The sequence below is a fragment of the Ichthyophthirius multifiliis genome (genome assembly GCF_000220395.1).
Source record: "Ichthyophthirius multifiliis unplaced genomic scaffold scaff_1120509250716, whole genome shotgun sequence".
NCBI lineage: Eukaryota > Ciliophora > Oligohymenophorea > Hymenostomatida > Ichthyophthirius > Ichthyophthirius multifiliis.
The window spans coordinates 67,877-89,533 of NW_004086499.1; the positions used below are offsets into that span (position 1 = coordinate 67,877).

A 21,657-nucleotide genomic window follows, 5' to 3' on the forward strand; every position below is an offset into this window, starting at 1 on the left:
ATATATTATTTAATAATAATATTTTATTAAAAAAAAATTATCATTATTATATAAAATGAATATTCCGATAAATCCAGATTTAAATTTAATAAAATACGTAAATAATACTATAATAATATAAATGAATGGAATAGATATTATAAAATAGTAAACTTAAATATATATATATATATATATATATATATATATATATATTTCTTTATTTTAAATTAAAAAATTATAGTCATATATAAAATAATGAAACTAATTAGTAAGAAATAGATATATAAGAAATAAAAAAATCCTTCTATGCAATTTATGGCTAAATAAAGCTATTAGAAAGTGAATATTTAATATATGTTAGTGATGCAACCTGTATAGCCTAAATATAAAACAATAAAATATTTTAATTAAAATAAATGGAATTTTATCCACTTAATAAATAATAAAAGTAAAAAATGCATAAATAAAAAATAATACTAATAATTTATATAGAATTCAATAAAACGATTAGCAATATATAGATTCTCTCTAAAAAATGTTTTAATCGAATTTTTTTTATTTTTCAGAAGACTATAAACTAGAAAATACACTCTAAAATTAAAACTAAATTCGAACAAATTACATATACAACGAATATATCCAATAAAAAGAATTCAAATCTTGCACAAAAAATTTTATATGTGGTTATATTTAATAATTCGAACATATAATAAATGTATAATAAAAAATAAATAATGAATATAAAAAATTATATATATATATATATAAATAAAAGTCAAATAAAATCACATATACATTAATAACAAGAAAAGATAAAAGAAGGTTTGGTATGAGATTTATATCTAGAGGTTCTGATGAAGACGGAAACGTATCAAATGCTTGTGAAAGTGAATAAATATTAAAAATTGATGATAATGTATATAGTTTTGTATAATTTAGAGGTTCTATGCCTTTTAAATGGGTGTAAAAAACTAATATAGAGCCTGTTCCTAAACCTTAAATAATACTAGAAGATACAAAAAATAAGGAAATATTAAAAAAACATATAAATGATTTAAAAATGTAAAATTCTTCCTTTGAATAAATATAAATAATAAATCTTATAGACAAGAAGAACCATGAATTAAATTTAGGTCTATATTATGAAAATCTAGTCCTTAAATACAATATTGAGGAATCTTAAAAAATAAACTTTCTTTGGCATGATTTTCATTATGAAGGTGCTTAATAAATACATTAAATAATAGATAAAATAAAAGCTAGTTTAGACGAAATTCACTATTTTAAATTAAATTCTGGGGATAAATAAAAAGGAATACTAAGAGTAAATTGCTTAGATTGCTTAGATAGGGCAAATGTTACTTAATGTGTATTTGCTAAGTATAATATTTTACAAATTTTTAAAAAACAAAAAATTATGAATTCAGATTCTAATATATTACCAATAGAATTTGATTAACTATTAAAAGATGCATGGACTAATAATGCAAATGCTATAAGTATTTTATATACAGGAACAAATGCTTTAAAAACAGATATAACAAGGTTTAAAAATAATATATATAAATAGATATATATATATATATATATATATATATATATATATATATATATATATATATTATTTTATTTTTATGTTAATATTCATAGTTTTTCATATTCATATTAATGATTTTTTTTTTATTAATAATATTTTTTATATATATAAAAAATTTTAATATTTTAATCTCTTATATTTATTTAAAATTCTATATTTTAAATTTTTTCTCAGAAACATAAATTTATATAGATTAATATTAAATATATAGCATTTTACTATTTGTATATATATTTATATAAATTTATAGAACTGGATAGAGAACAATATATGGTATATTCAATGATAATATTTAATCTATTAAAAGATATATTTTTGGCACTTTTTTTGATGAATATAAATAAGTTTTTTTTTTTATATCAAATAAATATATATTTTTTTAAAAATATAGCAAGTTTTAAATTTGTTAATCACAGGGTAAATAGATGGTATGAAAATCTAAAAAATTTACGATAATTATTTTTTATTTTCTGCTTTTTTTTTTATTATTTTATTACCTTTTCTATTTACTTTTAGCTTTAATTTTATTAATTTAAATTAAGAAGGATCTTTAAAAAATGTTTTTTCTATCCTTATTTGGTTTTCAACTTTCTTTTTAGGATTTTTAGGCATAAAACATGGTCGTATTCATTATAGAAAATTTAAATAAAATTGATAATATTATTAATTAATTATATGATTTAATTATTTTATAAATAAAAAAAAAATATTATTCTATATATTTAATAAAAAATATACAAATAAAATATATATATATATATAAAAAAAAAAAAAAAAATACAAATATGTCATTTTAAAATATTGATAATTAAATAGAATATGTGAAAAAAGTGAAATTACTTCCTGAAAAGGAAATAAAAATTTTATGTGAATAAGTAATAATAATTTATTTGTAAAAAAAAAAATATAAATATAAAAGTTAAAAGATATATTAAAAAATGAATAAAACGTTTTACCCGTAAAAGTACCAGTTGTTGTTTGTGGAGATATACATGGGTAATTTTATGATTTATTAGAACTTTTTAAAATAGCTGGAAATTGTCCTGAAACAAATTATTTATTTATGGGTGATTACGTTGATAGAGGTGAATTTTTTTGAAATGTATATGTTTTAACTTAGCAACTAAAAATTTATATTTATAATTTCTATATATGTTAGATTAATATACATATATATATATATATATAAATATATTTATATTTATATATATATATATAAATATTTTTATATTTATATATTTTTAATTAAAAAAAATTAGGATATCATAGTGTTGAATGCATAACTTTATTATTTTTATTAAAACTTAGATATAAAGATAGAATAATAATTCTTCGTGGGAATCACGAAAGTAGATAAATTACATAAAGTTATGGTTTTTACGATGAATGTATGAGAAAATATGCTACATATAATATATGGAATTATTTTACAGATGCTTTTATGTTTCTTCCTTTAACAGCAATGATTGAAAGCCATGTTTTTTTTATAATAAATAAATATATAATTATTTATAATATTAGTTTTTTTGTTTACATGGAGGACTCTCTCCTTTTATTGATAGTTTAGATCATATTAGATAAATTGAAAGAATTTAAGATGTACCAAGTGAAGGTCCTATGTGTGATTTATTATGGTCTGACCCTGATGAAAGATCCGGTTTTTTTTTTTTTTTATTATATTGTATTTATGAATATTAATATAATTATTTTATATAGGATGGGGTGTTTCCCCTAGAGGTGCGGGATATACATTTGGATAAGATATTTCAGAATAATTCAACCATAGTAACAATATAAAATAAATAGCAAGGGCACATTAGTTAATATTAGAAGTAATTTTGTTTGTTTTTTTGTATTTTTATTTAAATAATATAATAAAAGGGATATTAATAAACCCATGAAAAATCTGTCGTTACTATTTTTTCAGCCCCTAATTATTGTTACAGATGTGGAAATTAAGGTTCTATATTAGATATTGATGAACATATGAATTTAAGTTAGTATATTAATTTTTATATTTTATATTTTTGTTTTTTTTTTGGTTTATTTAACTATACTTAAATTTTAAAGTATTTAATATGAATCTGCTACTAATGATGAAGGAGGGAAAGAAAATAGAAGAGTTCCTGATTATTTTTTGTGAATTTTTTTAGATAATGTTATTGATTAAAATATTTATTATAGTTATATATATATATAATATTTTAATTTAATTTTAATAAAAAGAAATTAATACACATTTTTTTTTTTTTTTCATATAAAAATAAATAAAATTAAATTTTTGGATAAAAATATCCAAATTATAAAATATATTATAAGATTAACCCCCTTTTTTTTATTTTTTTATTTTTTTATTTTTTTAAAATTAAAATAATTTATTATAAAAATGAATCATAATAAATAGTAATTTTAAATAGATGAAGATAATAATTAAATCGAAAAAGAAAAAGAAAAAGAAAAAGAAAAAGAAAAGAAAAAATACCAGAAATAAATTAGCCTTAAAAAATAAAAAAAAACGTCCATAACATACCAAAAATAAATCAATTTAATATGAAAGAAAACCTTCTTCTAAAATTGAAATTGTAGAAAAAGTTGTCCAAAGTGAAATTTTAGATTCACATAAATAAAATTTTTTTGAAAATATTTAAAAATAATTTCCTTTATTAAATTAATTATAGCATTATTCATTCACTTAAGATTAAAAGAAATGTAAAAATACCTACTAATTATTTTAAAAAAGCCAAGAAATAAACTTTAATGAAAGTTTATTACAAAAAATATAAAAACAACCAAAAAGACTACGAGGATTTATAGAAAAAATATTCTAAAGTGCCTAAAGATATATTTTAATAGATAAAGGATATTTATATTCCTTAAGAAAAATTGGTTAAAATAAATTTATTATTTGTTCAGTTAGTTTTTTAAATGATTTATTTAAAATATATATTGAATAAAATTAAATTAGATTATGTTTTTTAAATAAAGAAAAAAATGCTTAAAAATCGGCTAAAATAAAAATTTATAATACTAAAGAAAGTAAAAGTTTAATATCTTTAATAAATAAAGAATTTTAAAAATGAAAATTTTTTATATCAATATATTTTAAAATAAATTTATGAATATAATTAATTTAAATTTTATTTCTATATTTTTTTAAAAAAAAATATCAATAAATAATTATTATTTTAGTTAATATTTTATTTATTTAAATACAAACAAAAATTTATATTTATGATAAAAAAAATATTTTATAAAGAAATTAATATAAAAATAATATAAACATATATTTATATAAAAAAATAAAAATTATTAAATAATTTTATAATTTATTTATAAATCAAGACAATTATTTATCTAAATAAAATTAAATAGGATGTATTTATTATTATTATTATTATTATTTATTATATATAACTAAAAATTAATTATTTAGAAAATATATTAGATATTATTATTATTATTATTATTATTATTATTATTATTATTATTATTATTAATTTTTTATATAATTTTACTATTTTAATTTATATATTTTATTATTTTCATTATCATTAATTTATTATTAATAACTTCTTTCTTTTATTAATTCAAGTATTTTTTATTAATAATTTTATTCTTTATTATTTCTATCTTAACATAAACTAGTATTAAATTGTGTTGCTTATTATTTATTTATAATTTTTTTAAATTATAAATCATTATTATTATTTTAATGTTCATTATTTTAAAATAAAAACTATTATTTAATATTATTATTAGTTTCATATTAATATTAATACTCAAAAGTTTAAGTATTTATATATTTTTAATTTTAAAAAATGTTATTATTAATATTATTCTATTATAATAAATTAAATTATAATATTTATTCTTATTAATTTCATAAATTTTATTATATTAAAGGTATTTAATTTTACAAACTAATCATTTATTAATTTTATTATTATTATATATTTTAATTGTTATTATTACTAGGAATTATAATTTTTAAAGCTTCTTGAATTTTCATTAAAGCATTATAAATAATATTTTATTATTCAATAACATACGCATTAGTGTTACTATTATTGTACTCTAAATGAGATTTATTTCTTATTAACTTAAAATATTTATTTTTTATTACATATTTAAATCTATTTTTCATTAATTAAGATATTTTCTACCATTTAGGTCCATAAAGTTTATATAAATTTAACAAATTTTCTTCTTCTTAAATACTCCAAACTTAGTTATTATCAATCATCGGGTCTAATTTATTTAAATAACGTTCCCTTATTTACTTAATAGTCCTATTAGGAAACTAGTTATATATTTTATTCCATTTTTTTCCATATTTTTCTACTAAAGCTATCAACTTTTAATCTTCGATTTTAGTCCATTCGACAAAATTAATTTTCCTCCACCTATAATGACATTATTTAAAAGTTTTTTACTAAAAATACTATTAAATTTTCTACCAATTTCTTATCAATTTAACTGACAAAGAATTTAATAATTCATATTCTTCTTAAGTCCATAATATGTTGTTATTTTAATGCTCGTTTTTTTATATAGAAATCTTATAAAATAATTATTTCATTTATTCGTTGGAAGTTTCGGATTAAGAAGTAATTTAATAATTTTATTTTTTGGATTTAGGGGGAGTTTAGTACATATTTTAATATTTTATTTTGAATTTTTTTATTTAAATATATTATAGTATTTTTTTTTTTAAAAAAAATACAAAATAAAAACACTTTAGTTTATTCTTTTCAATAATAAAAACTGAAATATATTTAATAATTTTTAAAAAATTTTTACTTTTTAAGTTTTTAGTTTAAATAATATCCTCATATATATTAATAATTTTTATATTATAGTAAGAAAATATACATACTTCTTAAATATTAATTATAAAGTATTTTAAAAAGATATTAAAAATAAATATTGTACAATAAAACGAATAAATATAGTATATTTTTATTTTTTAAAAATAGTAAAAGCGATAATATAAATAATATTAATATTTTATAAATTAATAATATAATGTAAATATAAAGAAAATATAATAAATTTTTGTTATTTTGATTTATTATTTTATTTTTATTTTTAATTTTTCTATAATGTTTTCATTAAAAAAAAAATAATAATAAATTTATTTTAGAATAAAATTATTTTTTATTTAATTAAGTTTTTTTTTTTTTATAGTAAATTTTAAAATAACTTAATATTTTATTTTGATAAGAAATAAAATATCTAAAATATTAAATATATTAATAAATAAAAAATTGTAAAAATAATATAAAGTACATTTAAAATATTAATAATGAATACATATTAATATTGACTTAATATATTAATATTAATTATCATTTATACATAAATTAAATATTTAATAATAATATAATTTTATATTTACAAAATTATAAAAGAATATAATTATTTATTAATAAATAAAATCTCATAAATATATTTAATTTATGTTTTAATTTAAAAAATTTTAATAAATAAAAAATAAATTTATATTTAATTCACTAAATTTATATTTAAAAAAAATATTTTTAATTTATATTATAAAAATAATAATTATATTTTATTTATAAACAAATATTTAATATAAAATTAAATATATAAAATAAATTATTATTTAAATTAATTAATTTTATTATTATTATAATTTTTTATAAATAAAAATAATGTTTTTATTTATATTTTTAAATTTAGTTTAATTTTGTTTAGTCTAATATTAAATAATTAAAATATTAATAAATACAATATTATATAACTTATGTTTATAATTCTATATTTGATATATAAACTTATAAGATTATAAATTATTTATTTAATCATTATTTGTAAATAAATATTATATTTATTTATTAAAATGATTTTTTTTTTTTTTTAATTAATAATTTATTCAAAATGTCTCTATATAAATAAAAGATATTATTTATTAATATTATAATAAAAATAATATCTATTTTTTTATGAACATATTACTTAAAAAAAAAAAAAAAATTGGATTAGTTTTTATAATTTTATATTTATATTCAAATAATACAAAGACTAAAATATTGTTTAAATTCAATATAAATATTGATATTAATTATATTTATTTCTATTAAATTAAATAAAATTTATTTTTATATAAAATTTTTATTTTCCACAATTTAAATTTAATCAAATATAATTTATTTAATAAAATGCAATAAATTTTTAAATATAATATCTTAAAACAAAACAAAATTAAATTAAATATAAAAAATATGATTTTAAAGCTTATATTTATAATTTTTTTTTCAATTATACTTTCTATTTATTTATTATTTCGTCCTAACTATAATGGATTAATTACTCATAATAATGCTAAATACGGAACTATAAACATTAGAAGAGATAATAACGGTATTCCACATATAAAAGGCAAAACTTTAAATGATGTATGCTTTGGATAAGGTTTTGTACATGGCTAAGATAGACTATTTTAAATACATATAAAAAAATAATTAATAAATGGCAAACTAAGTTTACTTTCTGGAGAAAAATCACTATAAATTGATAAATTTTTTAGGTCTATATTCTCTTTATATATATATATATATATATATGATTTTTTTTAATAATAAATATAAATTTATATATATATATATATATATATATATAGAACCGTAGGTATACATAGAATAGCTAAAAAGATAGCCGAAAAATTATAAGGTGAATAAAAATAATGCATATAAGCCTATTGCGATGGTATTAATCATTACTATAATTCTTTAAATATAAAGCCTTTAGAATTCTATCTAGTTTAATAAGATTGGTAAGATTATAGGCCAGAAGATGTTATTGGATAAGAAAGATTATTGTAAAATAAATATAAAAAAATATAAAAAATTAAATAAAAATTATCAATAAAAATAAAGGATTTTTCTTCTAGGTTATGATTATGTATGGGAAGCTATAAGAAGTAATTTAGCTGAATAATTTGGATTTGAAGAAGCTTAATTAATAACCGGAGCTATATCAGATTCTTAATTTGTGGATGTAACAATTATGGATGACTAAGATTTAAAAAATAATAATTTATATGAAAAATATTAAAGAAATAGTACCAAAAACTATCTAAATTCTAATCAAAAAAAACTATAAAATAATAAAAAACACCAAAATTTTATTGATTCTTAAATTGCAGATGTTTTAAATGAATTATATATGGGTAAATAAATAATGTTTATATATTTATATTAATATATATATATATATATATATATAATCATTTTTATATATATATATATTTAATATTTTTTTTTTAAATATTTAATTATAATAAAATAAAACATAAAACTAATATTTTTTTTTAAATTTTTTTCAATGATTAACTTTTTATTAAAAACAGTAAAATAAAATAAATAAATATTAAAACAAAAAATAAATTAATATATATACATATATATATGTTAATATATTATATATATATAAATATATATATATATATATATATATATATTTATATATATATATATATAATAATAGGTCCTAATGGAAGTAATGCTTGGGTAATACATGGAAATCATACAAAATCAGGAAAACCTTTACTTGCAAGTGATCCACATTTGTAATCTTCGATACCCACTTAATGGATATAAAATGAATTATTAATAGGTTATTTTTTATTAAAAATAAAATAATTTATAATTTTAAAGAATCTGAGAATATTTTATTAATCGGAGGATCTATACCTGGTGTACCTTTAATATAAAATGGAAGATCCGAATTTTTTAGTTGGGGAACAACAGTACTTTATGCCGATACAGCCGATTTATATAAAGAAACAATAGAAGACAATAAGTATTTACTAGACAACAAATGGATTCCATTACAAACAGTAGAAGAACTAATATACATAAAGGGGCAAAATGAGCCTTATGTACATAACGTTAAATTAACTCATAGAGGTCCTATATTGAATAATAGATTTGATAAAACATCTAAAACTTCTTTAACTGAAATTGGAGTAGATGCATCTTTAGTATGGATAGGTTAAATATTAAGTAGTAATTTTGTAGATAGTATTTTAGGTATTATTATTTTTATTATTAATATTTAAAAATAAAAATAAAAGTCGTGGCTAGATCTTAAAATACATAATAATGTGTTAATGCTTTTAAATAAATGATTGGACCTGCACTTTCTATTGTTTATGCTACTAAGACTGGTGATATAGGCTTTTTTGGTTATGGAAAAATACCTATTATTGAAGATAGTGCAGAAGGAGCATTTTTAAAAGATGGAACTTCTTCAAAATAAGACTGGTTGAGATTTACTAATTCTTCTGAAAATCCATAAATGATGAATCCTTCTAAAGGTAAAAATAAAATAAAAATACAATTATATTTTATTATCAAAATAAGGATATATTGTAACTGCTAATAATAGATTTGCTAGTGATAATATACTTAATCATTTAACAGTTAATTAATTATCAACTTCTAGAGCTTTAAGAATTAATCAATTAATATAAGAACATATTAATAAAGGTTTAAAATTTGACATTGAAGATATGAAAAGAATACAATCAGATACTGTAGATTCTTATGCTTAACTTATTTTACCTCATTTAATTTAATTATATGAAAAAAAAGGAATGGAAGTATTAGGAAATGATTAAAAATTATATTAAAAAGGATTAAAAATGCTTAATCTTTTAAAAGATTGGGATTCTAATTTAAGTTTGGATAGTTTCAAGGCTTCTATTTTTATGAGTTGGGAGTATTTGTTTTGTTAAAAGAGTTTAATGGAATTCGATGCTTAAGAAAAAGACAGGTTTTTATTTTATTTTATTTATTGTTCTTTTTTTATTTTAATCTTTTAATAATAATTATTTATTTATTTTTCATAGAAAAACAATAACTATGGGATTACTATTTGAAAATTACTATTTCAAAAAAATAAAATAATGGAGTACTAATGAAGATACAAATTATGATTATAAATGGTGTAAAAATAAAGAAAATTAAAACTCGAAATTTAGTTGTTTGTATAATGTTATTTATTCTTTTACTTAAATAGAAGATTTCTTATATACTAAATTTTAAACAACAGACGTATATAATTAATATATAAATAAATATGTTAATATATATATATATATATATATATATATATATATATATATATATAATATATTATATAAATTTTATATAAAATATAAAAGCATAATGAATGGAAATGGGGAAAAATGCATAGAAACATACTAGCTCATTAAGCCTTTACTAAGAATTTCCTAAGACATATTTTCGATAGAAAAGTAGAAATTTATGGTAATAGAAGAACTATTGCTGTTTCTCTTTAAAACTGGATAGATGATACTTTTGATTCTTCTTATGTAGCTAATTATAGAATGATTGTTGATATGAATGATAATAAATAAGATTATTGGGTAGTAGAAGCTGGCGTATCAGAAAATATATTCTCTGGGCATTATGATGATTAAATGAGTCTCCATAAAAATTTTTAATATTTATATATGTAAAGAGGGTTCGAAAATTTCGAGAAAAATAAATATTATTCATAAGATTTAAAATATAAAGAAAATAAAAAAAAAGATTTATGATATTTCTATCTTATTTTATTATTAATATAAATAATTTATTTTTAAATAAAAATAAAAAAAAAATTGATAAATAAGTTAAAATAAAAAACATATATATATATCTATAAAATAAATTTATATATTTATATTTTTATATATTTAAATATATATTATATTATTTAATTTATATTTATAAATTTTATTTATAAATAATTATATATTTAAAATTTTTTTTTATAATTATATCTAATATTTATTTTTATTTATTTTTTATTTTTTATTTTTCTAATTATATTTTTTTTAATTTTATTAATATTTTTCAATCTTTTTATTTATATTTTTATTTTAAAATATATTTTTTATTTTTAATTATTTAATGCATTTATTTTATTATTTATTACCTTTTATTATTTTCATATTTCTTTAATTAAAATGATTTCTGCTAATATAAAAAAAATTAACGATAATATTGAATAAAATTATCTTTAATATAAAATCGATTGTTCATAATAATAAAAACTTTAAAAGAATTAAAAATATTTATTTTAATCATTAAAATTTAATGATAATATAATATATTAAAAATAGCCTAGTTAATAAATAGATTTATTAAGATTAGAAGTATAAAATAAAATAAATTATTTGTTGAGTCCATTATAAGATTTAACCGAATTCGAAAATAATAATTAATAATAAAGTATTTTAACCAATACATAATAGTCCTTTAGTTAAAATAGATATAAACAGAAACAATATAATAAATAATCAGTGGATCAAATAAACATAAACAAATTAAAATGTAATTATTTATCTGTTTAAAACACAAATAATAAAATAATTAATAACAATTAAAATACGAAAATCTCTTCATTTGATTTATATTATATGAATTAAAAAAATTAAAATCATGAAATAAACTTATTATTAAATAAGCGAAATTAAGATTATTTGAAAAAATACCAATCGAATTCTTTACATACAAATAAAGCAAGCGAAATTATAATCCCAAATAAAAAAATAATTTAACATAATAAATAATAATATTCAATAATGGAGAATAAATAATAATTTCTATCAACTGAAAATAACAATACAAATATAAGTTTTTAAGAACCAAGTGAAATTTGCTAATAATGTTTTTTATAAAAATAACAAATAAAAATAAACATAAATCACCAATTTTAAAAATTAATAGAAGAATTTAAATATTAATTAGAAGACAAAACTAAATAAAATTTAATTTTAGAAAATATAAATAGAAACTAAATAAAAGAATTAGAATATTATAAAGAATAATTAAATTAATAAAATAATTTATAAATAAATAAAATGAACGAAAATTTTAAAGAAAAAGAGAACTTATTTTATGAAAAATTACAATAAGAAAAGAATTTTTATGAAAACAAAATAGATTTATTAAATAAAAAATTAATTGAATTACAAAATTAAATAATTTTAATTTAAAGCTAGCATGATTATAATGGTTAATTTAAACTTTAATTTTAAAATTAAAACTAAGATTTTTAAAATTATAATCTATTAAAGTAAAAATACCATGATTTAAATTAAAAAATAAACTAAGAAAAATGCAATAACGCATAATTAAAATAATAAATAGAAATTATTTAAAATAAAGAGTATATTTTATTAGAATAGAAATAATAGTTTAACTAACAATTAAATTAATCTATTCATAAATGCGAAGAATTATAACAATAAATAAGTCAACTTTAAAATTTCATATAGGAAGAAAACAATAAAAATTAAAAAAATATAGAAAAATTAAATAATATTATTAAAAAATAAGATATATAATTAAAAGAATTAATAAAATAAAATAATCTGTAATAAAGAATATAGTAAAATGAAAATGAAATTAGTATAAATTAATAAAGATAGTATGGAAGTAATTCGGGTACAAATTTATGTTAAGAAAAAATTATTCACGATTTGTAAATGAAAATTAATTAATTAAGTATTGAAAATAAAAAATTCACTTAAATTTTATATTAAAGAAGTTAAAATGGATGGTCTTGAAATTATTATATTTTTTACATTAATAAAAAATATTTAAATAATTAATTAAATCAATAAATGTAATTGTAGACTATAAGATAATAAAAAGATAAATTAATATAATATAATAATTCATACAATATTTATATTATATAAAAAAAAAATTATTTTAAAAAAAATATAAATAAAATATAAAAGAAAGCAATAATAATATTATTTTTAAAAACATTAAACGCTTTTTATTTAAAAAATAATAATTAAATGAAAAATAATATTAAAAAATAAAAAATATAAAAAATTTTATAATATATATATATATATATATATATATATATATATTTATTTTTATTAAATTTATATATTTTTTTTTTTTTTTCTTTATAAAAAAATAATATTAAAAAATTTAAGATTAAAAATATATGTCTTAATAAACAGAAAATTTATTTATAGACAGATACAATTTTTCAAGAAGAGTTGTAGATCATAGAGTTCCTTTTGATTTAAATTACTCTATTAATTAACCTAAAGGTTCATAATTATGGTGGAAAGCTTATAAGCAAAAATAGATTGGAAATTTTTTAAATTTAACTGGATTAGTTTATGCAACATATGGGGTTGGAATCGGATTATTACTATTAGGAATTGATGCATGGGTAAGAAGTAAAGTTTATGGTGATTCACATAAATCTAGATTAGATGTTTCTCGTTAACCATATGGTCATGTATTTTATGAAAATTATAGAAATTAAGGTACCAAATTAGGTAGATGGAATCATAACTTTTTCTGTTTTGAAAAATAACCTGGATGTGGTTAAGATTTCGAATGATTTTAATATATATTAATTTTATTAATCTATAAAAATAAAAAGACAAAAAACAAAAAATATTTTTTTTTTTTTTTTTTTTTTGCTTTATTTTCAGATTAGTTTAATTTTTTTTTTATATAAAACAAGAAAAAAGAAATATTATTTAGTTTTTTTTTACTTTAAAATAATCTTCTTATATTATACATATTTTATTTTAATTTTTTTAAAAAAAAAACATTTATAAATATGTTTTTTTTTTATAAAAAACATTTGGAAAAATATATTAAATGTTTAAATCGAATTATATTATTTTATGTATTTTAATAAAATATACTTAATACACAATTCTTTTACATTATTTAAAAAAATAAACTTTTAAATAAATAATATAAAAAAGTTATATAAATAATACTTTATATATAAAAAATAAAAAAAAATATATATTTAAATCTTTTACTTTAAAACATATATAATATTTATCTATAAAAATAACCATAAAACAAAAAAAAGATTATATATTTATTTCAATTTTCATTGCTAATTTATAATTCTTTTTCAAACTATCTTAATTATCCCATAAATCCAGCGTTTGGATTAGCAATTTATCTCTTTTATTTAATAAAAATTAAAGTTTTATCAAGACTCCATTTTTTACTTTTCATAAGATAAGCACAAAGTAAAGTTGTACTTCTAGAAATTCCAGCAAAACAATGAACAAGCACATTTCCTTCATTTAACTATTTTTCAATAAATTCAATTCCTTCATTAAAAAAAGGTTTTAAACTAAAAGTTGGCATATCTTCAGCTTCAATAATTTTCTATTTAATTTTAATTGGATCGTAATTTAAATTTGTATAACTTGCTACTGTTAATACAGATTTTATATTAAATTTATTATCTATTATTATATTTCGGGCTGCATATATGTCTCCTAAATAAATACATCCTTTCTAATTGTCATTTTAATTATTTTAATAAATTAAATTCATATCATCTTATCGACCAAAAATAGAAAACATTTTTTTTTTATTATAAAAAAATAATAATATATAATTAAATTTATAATGTTTAAAATTTTTTATTTTTTATTTTTTTTGATTTAAAAAAAAAATTCTATTTTTTCTACTTTACATATAATTGAATTTTAAAAAAATTTATATATAAATATTATTTATATATACATATACTCTTTATTAAAATTTAGAAAAACATATTTATTATTAAGTAATAATTTTGAGGATAATTATTAATCTATAAATAATATTCAAAATTTATGTAAATAAATAATTAAAATTTATATATTTAGAATAATCTATTTAAACTATTTTTTAATAAGTTTACTGTTATATATATATGAAAATAAATTAGGTATACGCTAAACTAATTAATAAGTAAAATAAATTACATGATAAACTTTTCGAATATTAATTTTATGCTATTATAAAATTTTTATTAATATTTGTTTTAAATGAATGATTTCGAAATTTTTAAAATATAAATTTAAATGCAGTGAAGAAATAAAATAGTCAATTATATGTATAATGCTTAAAAACGAGCCATTTTTAATAGAAAAAAAGTTTAAATTAAAAACCAATTTTTCTTAAAGTTAAAAATAAATTAAAGTAATAGTGACAATGTTAGAATAAAAATGTGAGTATTTATAATTATTTTAGTTAAATTTAAATACTATTATTTATGAAAAAAAATATGTTTTTTATTAAAAAATAAATGGTTTATTATTTTTTAATTTTTTATTTTTTAAAATTTTTTTCAACTGTTTAATAATAAATTTATAAAATATATAAATAAACAAAATTTTTCTTTAAATCTTTAAATAATTAGTAAGTAATATATAAGAAATTATTTAAAAAATATATTTATTAAGAAGAAATATCTGTTTTATAATATTGCATAGTTTTTTTAAAACTTTAAAGGTGATGAATTAGATCTATAATAAAATAAATTAATTTTTTGTTTTTATATAATTTTTTTATTAATAATAAAATTTCTAATTGTTTTTTTTATATAATTTGTATTTAATATATTTTATTTAATAAATTTTTTATATTACAATAATTAATTTTAATATTTTTTTACAATTAATTTAATTTTATTTTAAATAAATTTAATTTTTTTATTTTTAAATAATTTTGTATTATTTTATAATGAAAAATAAAATATTAAAGGTTTAAATAAATATACAAAATAAAAATCTTTCAAACAAATCTTAATAATTTTAAGAAAATAAATAAATAAAAATGAATAAACAGAATAAAATGAATACAAAAAATAAAATTAAATAATACATTAAAAATAATATAAGATATATGTATATATATATAAATATATATATATATATATCAAATAATTAAAAATAATATAAAAATAAATATATATTTATATATATACTAGATATTTTTATTTAATATATGAATATGTTAATATAAAATATAAATGAAATATATTTATTAATACATTAATCAAAAAATAAATATTTCTCAATAATTAAATATAAAAAATATAAAGAATAAATAAAATAAACTCATAAAAAAATTTTATAAAAAAATTTAAAAAAATTAACTCCCAAAAAGTATTAAAGAATATATGTGTATATTTATAGAAAAATAGAATATATAAAATAAAAATAAAATTAAATAAATTTATTTGCTAAAATGTCAAATAAGTGTTTGCTTCAAAAAAATTAAAAAAAATTATTTAATATTGAAATAAAAAAAGATTAAATGAGAAACATATTAGAAAAAAAATAATAATAATAATAATAATAATAATAATAATAATAATTATAATAATAATTATAAAATTATAATAAAAATAATAATATTTATATTAATATTATTTATTAAGAATATTTATTTTTTAATCTGAAGAATATTAAGACTATACATTAAAAAAATATATATTATATAATATAAAAAAACCAAAATTTTATTATAAACATATTTAAATTTAAAGATTATATATTTAAAAGTTTATTTTTTTTTAATTTTATATATAATTATTTATTATATAATCTTATTTGATTATTTATATTATACTTCATAAGATTTTATGAAATAATAATAAATATATAGGATAATTAAATATTTTATATATATAATGTTTTTTTAAGAATATTTTCAATACATTATATTAAAAGCAATACAATTAGAAAATTCAAGAATTAATTATCAAAAATAATAATATTAACACTAAACATATATATATATTAAGATTATAAAGTTTATATAATAAATTTTTTATTATATTATATTGAATATAAAAAAATTATCGAAAATTATCTAATTTTTTTAAAAAATATATTAACAAGTGTATTGTAAATTAATTATAATGGCAATTTTATTATTAAATATATAAAAAAAAAAAAATAAAAAAATATAAATAATAATTATATGATATTATATTAAAATATATTGAATATATTTTTAAATATATAAGAAATTCTAAAAATGACATTAATAAGCTTTCTTTTTTCTAAAATTTAAATATTAATAAAATCAATGTGGAAATACTATAGTATTTAATTAAATTTAAATTTATTTATCTGTTTTAAATAAAAAATAGTTCACTGAATAATAATTATAAAGAATATCTACAACTTCTTAATAAAATAAAATTATAAAAGAAATTTTTTTAAACACTATATTTTAAATTTAGATTTAAATAATGAAGTCTTATATAATTAGAAAAATTAAAATAATAATAAAGATAATAGATAATAACATATTATTAAATAATAATTAAAAAAATATTCTTTTACAAATTAAAATACATAAAATTTTAAAACTTAAATAAATTTGAACAAATAATAAGATTGATAAAAATAATAATATTAATACTAATAATGAGTATAATAGTAATAATTATTTTTTAAAATGATAATTATCTTTTAATAATATATATTAAAAAATATATTTTTATTTATTAATAAATAAATGTATAGATATATTTTTTATTTTATAAATTAATTACATTTGTAATTAAATTAAAGAAGATATTTTTTTTACAAAAAAAAAAAAGTTAACAATATTTAAATTTTAAATTATATAATTTTCTTAATCTAAAATTATATTTATTATTATTATATATTTTATTTTTTTCTTTATATTTACTCCCTTTGTTTAATAAAAAAAGCAAATATTTAAAATGTGTTTTTTTTTTTTTTTAAAGAAAGTAATATTTAAAATTTACATCTTGATTGAAAAATTTTAACATTTTTTTTTTTTTTAAATAAAATTACATTATAAAATAAAAAAATGGCTTATAAATATTAAACATCTTTTAAATATGTATATAATATATATTTAATGGTTTATAAAAAAAAAAATATATATATATATATATAAATATATATATATATATATCTAATATTTTAAAACTATAATAATGAAATCTATATATAAAAAAGACTTTAAAACTACTTAAAAAAGTGCAAAAAAAGCAAACATAAAAAAATAAATAAAAATACAAGAGAAAAAAAATTATATATAAAAAAACCAAATAATATAATTCTAATGTATTTTAATTAAACATAATAGAGAGAGAAAGAAAGAAAAAAAAAGTACTAAAACCTTTTTTTTCTTTATAAAAAAAACACCTATTTTCTCTCTTCAATCAACATCTTCCATAGCATTAGTAGCTTATTAATCAGTATTATTATTAGTAGCATCTTTAACAAGACCAGGTACTTCTTCTTCCATTTTATCATCATCAATAGAGAGTCCTAACTTAATCATTCTATGGATTCTACTAGCAAAATGAGTAGGTTCATCTAATGAGAAACCTGAAGTTAATAAAGAAGTATCAAATAATAACCAGACTAAATCTTTGACGGTTTTATCAGCTTTATCTTTGTCTGATCTTGATTTAAGTTCCTAAACAATAGGATGATCAGGGTTAATTTCCATAGTTTTTTTCGAGATCATATAAGTAGATTAAGCGGAATCTCTTAAAGCTTAAGCTCTCATAATTCTTTCCATATTAGCAGACCATCCATATTCTCCAGTAACTAAAACACAAGGAGATTCATCTAATCTTTGGCCAACAACTACTTTTTCTACTTTATCTCCGAGTACTTCTTTGATTAATTTACATAATGGTTCAAAAGAAGCTTTTTTTTCTTCAAGTTATTTCTTTTCGTCTTCAGTTTATTCTAATTCGAGTCCTTCTTTGGTACAATTTTTGAGTTTTTTTCCATCGAATTCCTTTAATTGTTAAATTACGTATTCATCAATAGGATCAATCATATAAAGGACTTCATATCCTCTCTTTTTTAAAGATTCTACGAAAGGAGATTAAGCTACAGAGGCTTTAGATTCTCCAGTAATAAAATATATGTCTTTTTGACCTTCTTTCATTCTACTTACATAGTCCTTTAAAGTAGTTAATTCTTCAGCACTTTTAGATGAATGATATCTTAAGAATTCGGATAATTTAGATCTATTGGCTGAGTCTTCATGTATTCCCAATTTTAAGTTTTTTCCGAATTATTCGTAGAATTTTTTGAATTCTTCTTCGTTTTCGGAAACTTCGGTAATCATATCAAGGCATTTTTTAACGATGTTTTTCTTGATAACCTTCAAGATTTTATTATGTTAGAGGAATTCTCTTGAAATATTTAAAGGCAAATCTTCAGAATCAACTACTCCCTTTACGAAATTTAAATATTCAGGGATAATATCTTCACAATCGTCCATAATGAACACTCTTCTGACATAAAGTTTAATATTATTTTTCTTCTTTTTAGTTTCAAAAAGATCAAAAGGAGCTCTCTTGGGGATAAAAAGAATAGCTTTAAATTCTAATTGACCTTCGACTGAGAATTATTTTACAGCCAAATGATCTTCCCAATCGTTTGTGAGTGATTTATAAAAGGCAGAGTATTCTTCCTTTGTTATTTCTTCTGGTTTTCTCATCCATAGAGGCTTATTTTTGTTCTATTCTTCGAATTCGCTGTGTACTTATTTTACTTTTTTCTTCTTTTTAGGCTTATTTTCGTCTTTTTCTTCCTTAATTTCAGGTTCATCTCCTTCTTTTTTTTCTTTTTCAGCAGTCTCTTCTTCGTCATCAGAAACTTCTTTTTCTTCGGTTTTTTCGACGTAAAGTTCAATAGGGAAAGCGATAAATTCGGAGTGTTTTTTAATCAAATCCTTAATTCTTCTTTCTTCTAAAAATTCTAAGTTATCACTCTTCATGTGTAAAATAATTTTAGAACCTCTGGTAAGTTTTTCAGGGTTCTCATCATCATTTACGACTGTAAAAGTACCTCCAGCAGTAGATTCCCATCTATATTAATGATCATCATCATTAGATTTGGAAATAACTTCGACTCTCTCAGCTACCAAATAAGCAGAGTAAAAACCAACACCAAATTGCCCAATCATGGAAATATCAGCACCTGAAGATAAGGCTTCCATGAAAGCTTTAGTTCCTGATTTGGCAATAGTACCTAAGTTATTAATTAATTCTTTCTTAGTCATACCAATACCGGTATCCCAAATAGTTAAAGTATTGTTAGTTTTGTCAGGGATGACTCTAATTCTGAAGTTTGGTTCTATATCAAGTCTGGCACTTTCGGCATCAGTGATACTTTTGTATCTGATCTTATCTAAGGCATCAGATGAGTTAGAGATTAACTCTCTTAAGAAAATTTCTTTATTAGAATAGAATGTATTGATGATTAATCCCATCAATTGTTAGATATCGGCTTCGAAAGCGAAATGTTCGGGTTCGGTTGTTGTCATTTTTATTGGATTTTTTGTTTTTTTGTCTTTAGTTTTTTTTTTTAAAAAAGTTAAGTAATTTTTTTTTTAAATTTAATTATATATATATATATTTTTTTTTTTGTATAAATAATTTATAAATTAGGTATGTATAAGGCAAATCTATTTTGATTTTTTTTTTTTTTAATTTTTTTGTTTAATTTTTTTTAATTCTTTTTTTAAATATCTTATTTTTATTGTTTTTTTTTTTTTTTTTCTTCTAGAATATTTATATTATTATAAAATTTAAATGTTCTAGAATTTTTATTCTTATATATTTATTAATTTTTTTATATTAAGCTTTATATCCAATTGCTTTTTTTTTTTTTTGAAATCAAAATTAATTTAATTTTTTTTTTTTTAGTAAAGTTAAAAAAACAAATAAAAATAGCTTTTTTTAAATATACAATATATATTCTTTTTTTTTTAGAGTTTTATTAAATTTCTATTTTTCTTAAATACAAAATTTTATATTGTATCTATAAAATTTTGAATTAAAGGGATAAAATATAGAAGAAACATTTTTATTTAATTATTTAACTATAAATATATATAAATCATAATTTTATTTTCATATTATTAAATATAACAAATTAAAATTATTTATAAAAAAAAAATAAGTTTTAAATGAATTTATATAAAAATATAGTTAATTAACATGAAATAGCAATTAGATTATTTTAAATTCAATAGAAAATATATCAAAGATATTTAAAATTAATAATCATATATCCAAAACTTCAGATTTTAAAAGTAAAATTAATTGAATATTATTAGTTTATTATTATTAAAGGGAAACAAATATATAATAATTCGTTCTTTCATATATATAATTAATTTTTTTCAAAATAAAAATATATTATATAAAAAATTTTGGATTAAATTTACTATATAAAATTATTTTATTTT

General features: G+C 15.7%; 4 protein-coding genes across 4 annotated transcripts, besides 48 other annotated features; 3 read left to right on the forward strand and 1 right to left on the reverse strand. All coding sequences in view use genetic code 6, as the record gives it.

The window, feature by feature from the left end:
* Positions 1-157: 157 nt before the first annotated feature.
* Positions 158-195: a microsatellite.
* A 616-nt stretch (positions 196-811) lies between these two features.
* Positions 812-3,480, forward strand: IMG5_091030 (hypothetical protein; the record flags this gene model as incomplete). Its single annotated transcript, XM_004035692.1, has 9 exons — positions 812-869; positions 1,089-1,362; positions 1,830-1,852; positions 2,396-2,454; positions 2,499-2,664; positions 2,839-3,056; positions 3,101-3,236; positions 3,296-3,364; positions 3,461-3,480. The coding sequence occupies 9 exons, from the start codon at positions 812-814 to the stop codon at positions 3,478-3,480; spliced, it is 1,023 nt and encodes a 340-aa protein (XP_004035740.1).
* Positions 1,539-1,604: a microsatellite.
* Positions 2,743-2,818: a microsatellite.
* Positions 2,752-2,818: a microsatellite.
* Positions 3,481-3,909: 429 nt separating the features above from the next.
* Positions 3,910-3,941: a microsatellite.
* Positions 3,942-4,016: 75 nt separating this feature from the next.
* Positions 4,017-4,057: a microsatellite.
* Positions 4,058-5,025: 968 nt separating this feature from the next.
* Positions 5,026-5,144: a microsatellite.
* Positions 5,080-5,122: a microsatellite.
* Positions 5,145-6,726: 1,582 nt separating the features above from the next.
* Positions 6,727-6,774: a microsatellite.
* A 321-nt stretch (positions 6,775-7,095) lies between these two features.
* Positions 7,096-7,162: a microsatellite.
* Positions 7,096-7,172: a microsatellite.
* Positions 7,097-7,168: a microsatellite.
* A 128-nt stretch (positions 7,173-7,300) lies between the features above and the next one.
* Positions 7,301-7,343: a microsatellite.
* Positions 7,344-7,820: 477 nt separating this feature from the next.
* IMG5_091040 (peptidase s45 penicillin amidase, putative) lies at positions 7,821-11,168 on the forward strand (the record flags this gene model as incomplete). The annotated part of the gene is made up of 9 exons (XM_004035693.1): positions 7,821-8,129; positions 8,223-8,420; positions 8,479-8,771; positions 9,089-9,217; positions 9,259-9,633; positions 9,678-9,920; positions 9,967-10,378; positions 10,455-10,659; positions 10,770-11,168. Exons 1-9 carry the CDS (start codon positions 7,825-7,827, stop codon positions 11,166-11,168), a joined length of 2,559 nt encoding a protein of 852 aa, XP_004035741.1. The 5' UTR covers positions 7,821-7,824.
* Positions 8,144-8,221: a microsatellite.
* Positions 8,786-8,859: a microsatellite.
* Positions 8,788-8,850: a microsatellite.
* Positions 8,788-8,861: a microsatellite.
* Positions 8,992-9,081: a microsatellite.
* Positions 10,661-10,760: a microsatellite.
* Positions 10,691-10,747: a microsatellite.
* Positions 11,169-11,182: 14 nt separating the features above from the next.
* Positions 11,183-11,223: a microsatellite.
* A 57-nt stretch (positions 11,224-11,280) lies between these two features.
* Positions 11,281-11,355: a microsatellite.
* Positions 11,281-11,371: a microsatellite.
* Positions 11,281-11,446: a microsatellite.
* Positions 11,289-11,355: a microsatellite.
* Positions 11,328-11,393: a microsatellite.
* Positions 11,328-11,404: a microsatellite.
* Positions 11,329-11,358: a microsatellite.
* Positions 11,400-11,494: a microsatellite.
* Positions 11,495-12,327: 833 nt separating this feature from the next.
* Positions 12,328-12,367: a microsatellite.
* Positions 12,368-12,924: 557 nt separating this feature from the next.
* Positions 12,925-12,975: a microsatellite.
* A 435-nt stretch (positions 12,976-13,410) lies between these two features.
* Positions 13,411-13,462: a microsatellite.
* Positions 13,429-13,462: a microsatellite.
* A 2-nt stretch (positions 13,463-13,464) lies between these two features.
* Positions 13,465-13,502: a microsatellite.
* Positions 13,503-13,582: 80 nt separating this feature from the next.
* Positions 13,583-14,037, forward strand: IMG5_091050 (hypothetical protein; the record flags this gene model as incomplete). The annotated part of the gene is made up of 1 exon (XM_004035694.1): positions 13,583-14,037. One exon carries the CDS (start codon positions 13,583-13,585, stop codon positions 13,988-13,990), a length of 408 nt encoding a protein of 135 aa, XP_004035742.1. The 3' UTR covers positions 13,991-14,037.
* A 297-nt stretch (positions 14,038-14,334) lies between these two features.
* Positions 14,335-14,412: a microsatellite.
* A 709-nt stretch (positions 14,413-15,121) lies between these two features.
* Positions 15,122-15,154: a microsatellite.
* A 69-nt stretch (positions 15,155-15,223) lies between these two features.
* Positions 15,224-15,267: a microsatellite.
* Positions 15,268-15,992: 725 nt separating this feature from the next.
* Positions 15,993-16,031: a microsatellite.
* A 19-nt stretch (positions 16,032-16,050) lies between these two features.
* Positions 16,051-16,105: a microsatellite.
* A 107-nt stretch (positions 16,106-16,212) lies between these two features.
* Positions 16,213-16,264: a microsatellite.
* Positions 16,265-16,292: 28 nt separating this feature from the next.
* Positions 16,293-16,377: a microsatellite.
* Positions 16,378-16,513: 136 nt separating this feature from the next.
* Positions 16,514-16,538: a microsatellite.
* Positions 16,539-16,732: 194 nt separating this feature from the next.
* Positions 16,733-16,810: a microsatellite.
* A 999-nt stretch (positions 16,811-17,809) lies between these two features.
* Positions 17,810-17,851: a microsatellite.
* A 462-nt stretch (positions 17,852-18,313) lies between these two features.
* Positions 18,314-18,351: a microsatellite.
* An 18-nt stretch (positions 18,352-18,369) lies between these two features.
* Positions 18,370-20,804, reverse strand: IMG5_091060 (hypothetical protein). Its single transcript, XM_004035695.1, has one exon. The coding sequence runs from the start codon at positions 20,728-20,730 to the stop codon at positions 18,598-18,600; it is 2,133 nt and encodes a 710-aa protein (XP_004035743.1). The 5' UTR covers positions 20,731-20,804; the 3' UTR covers positions 18,370-18,597.
* Positions 20,805-20,884: 80 nt separating this feature from the next.
* Positions 20,885-20,965: a microsatellite.
* Positions 20,887-20,931: a microsatellite.
* A 584-nt stretch (positions 20,966-21,549) lies between the features above and the next one.
* Positions 21,550-21,594: a microsatellite.
* Positions 21,595-21,657: the final 63 nt, after the last annotated feature.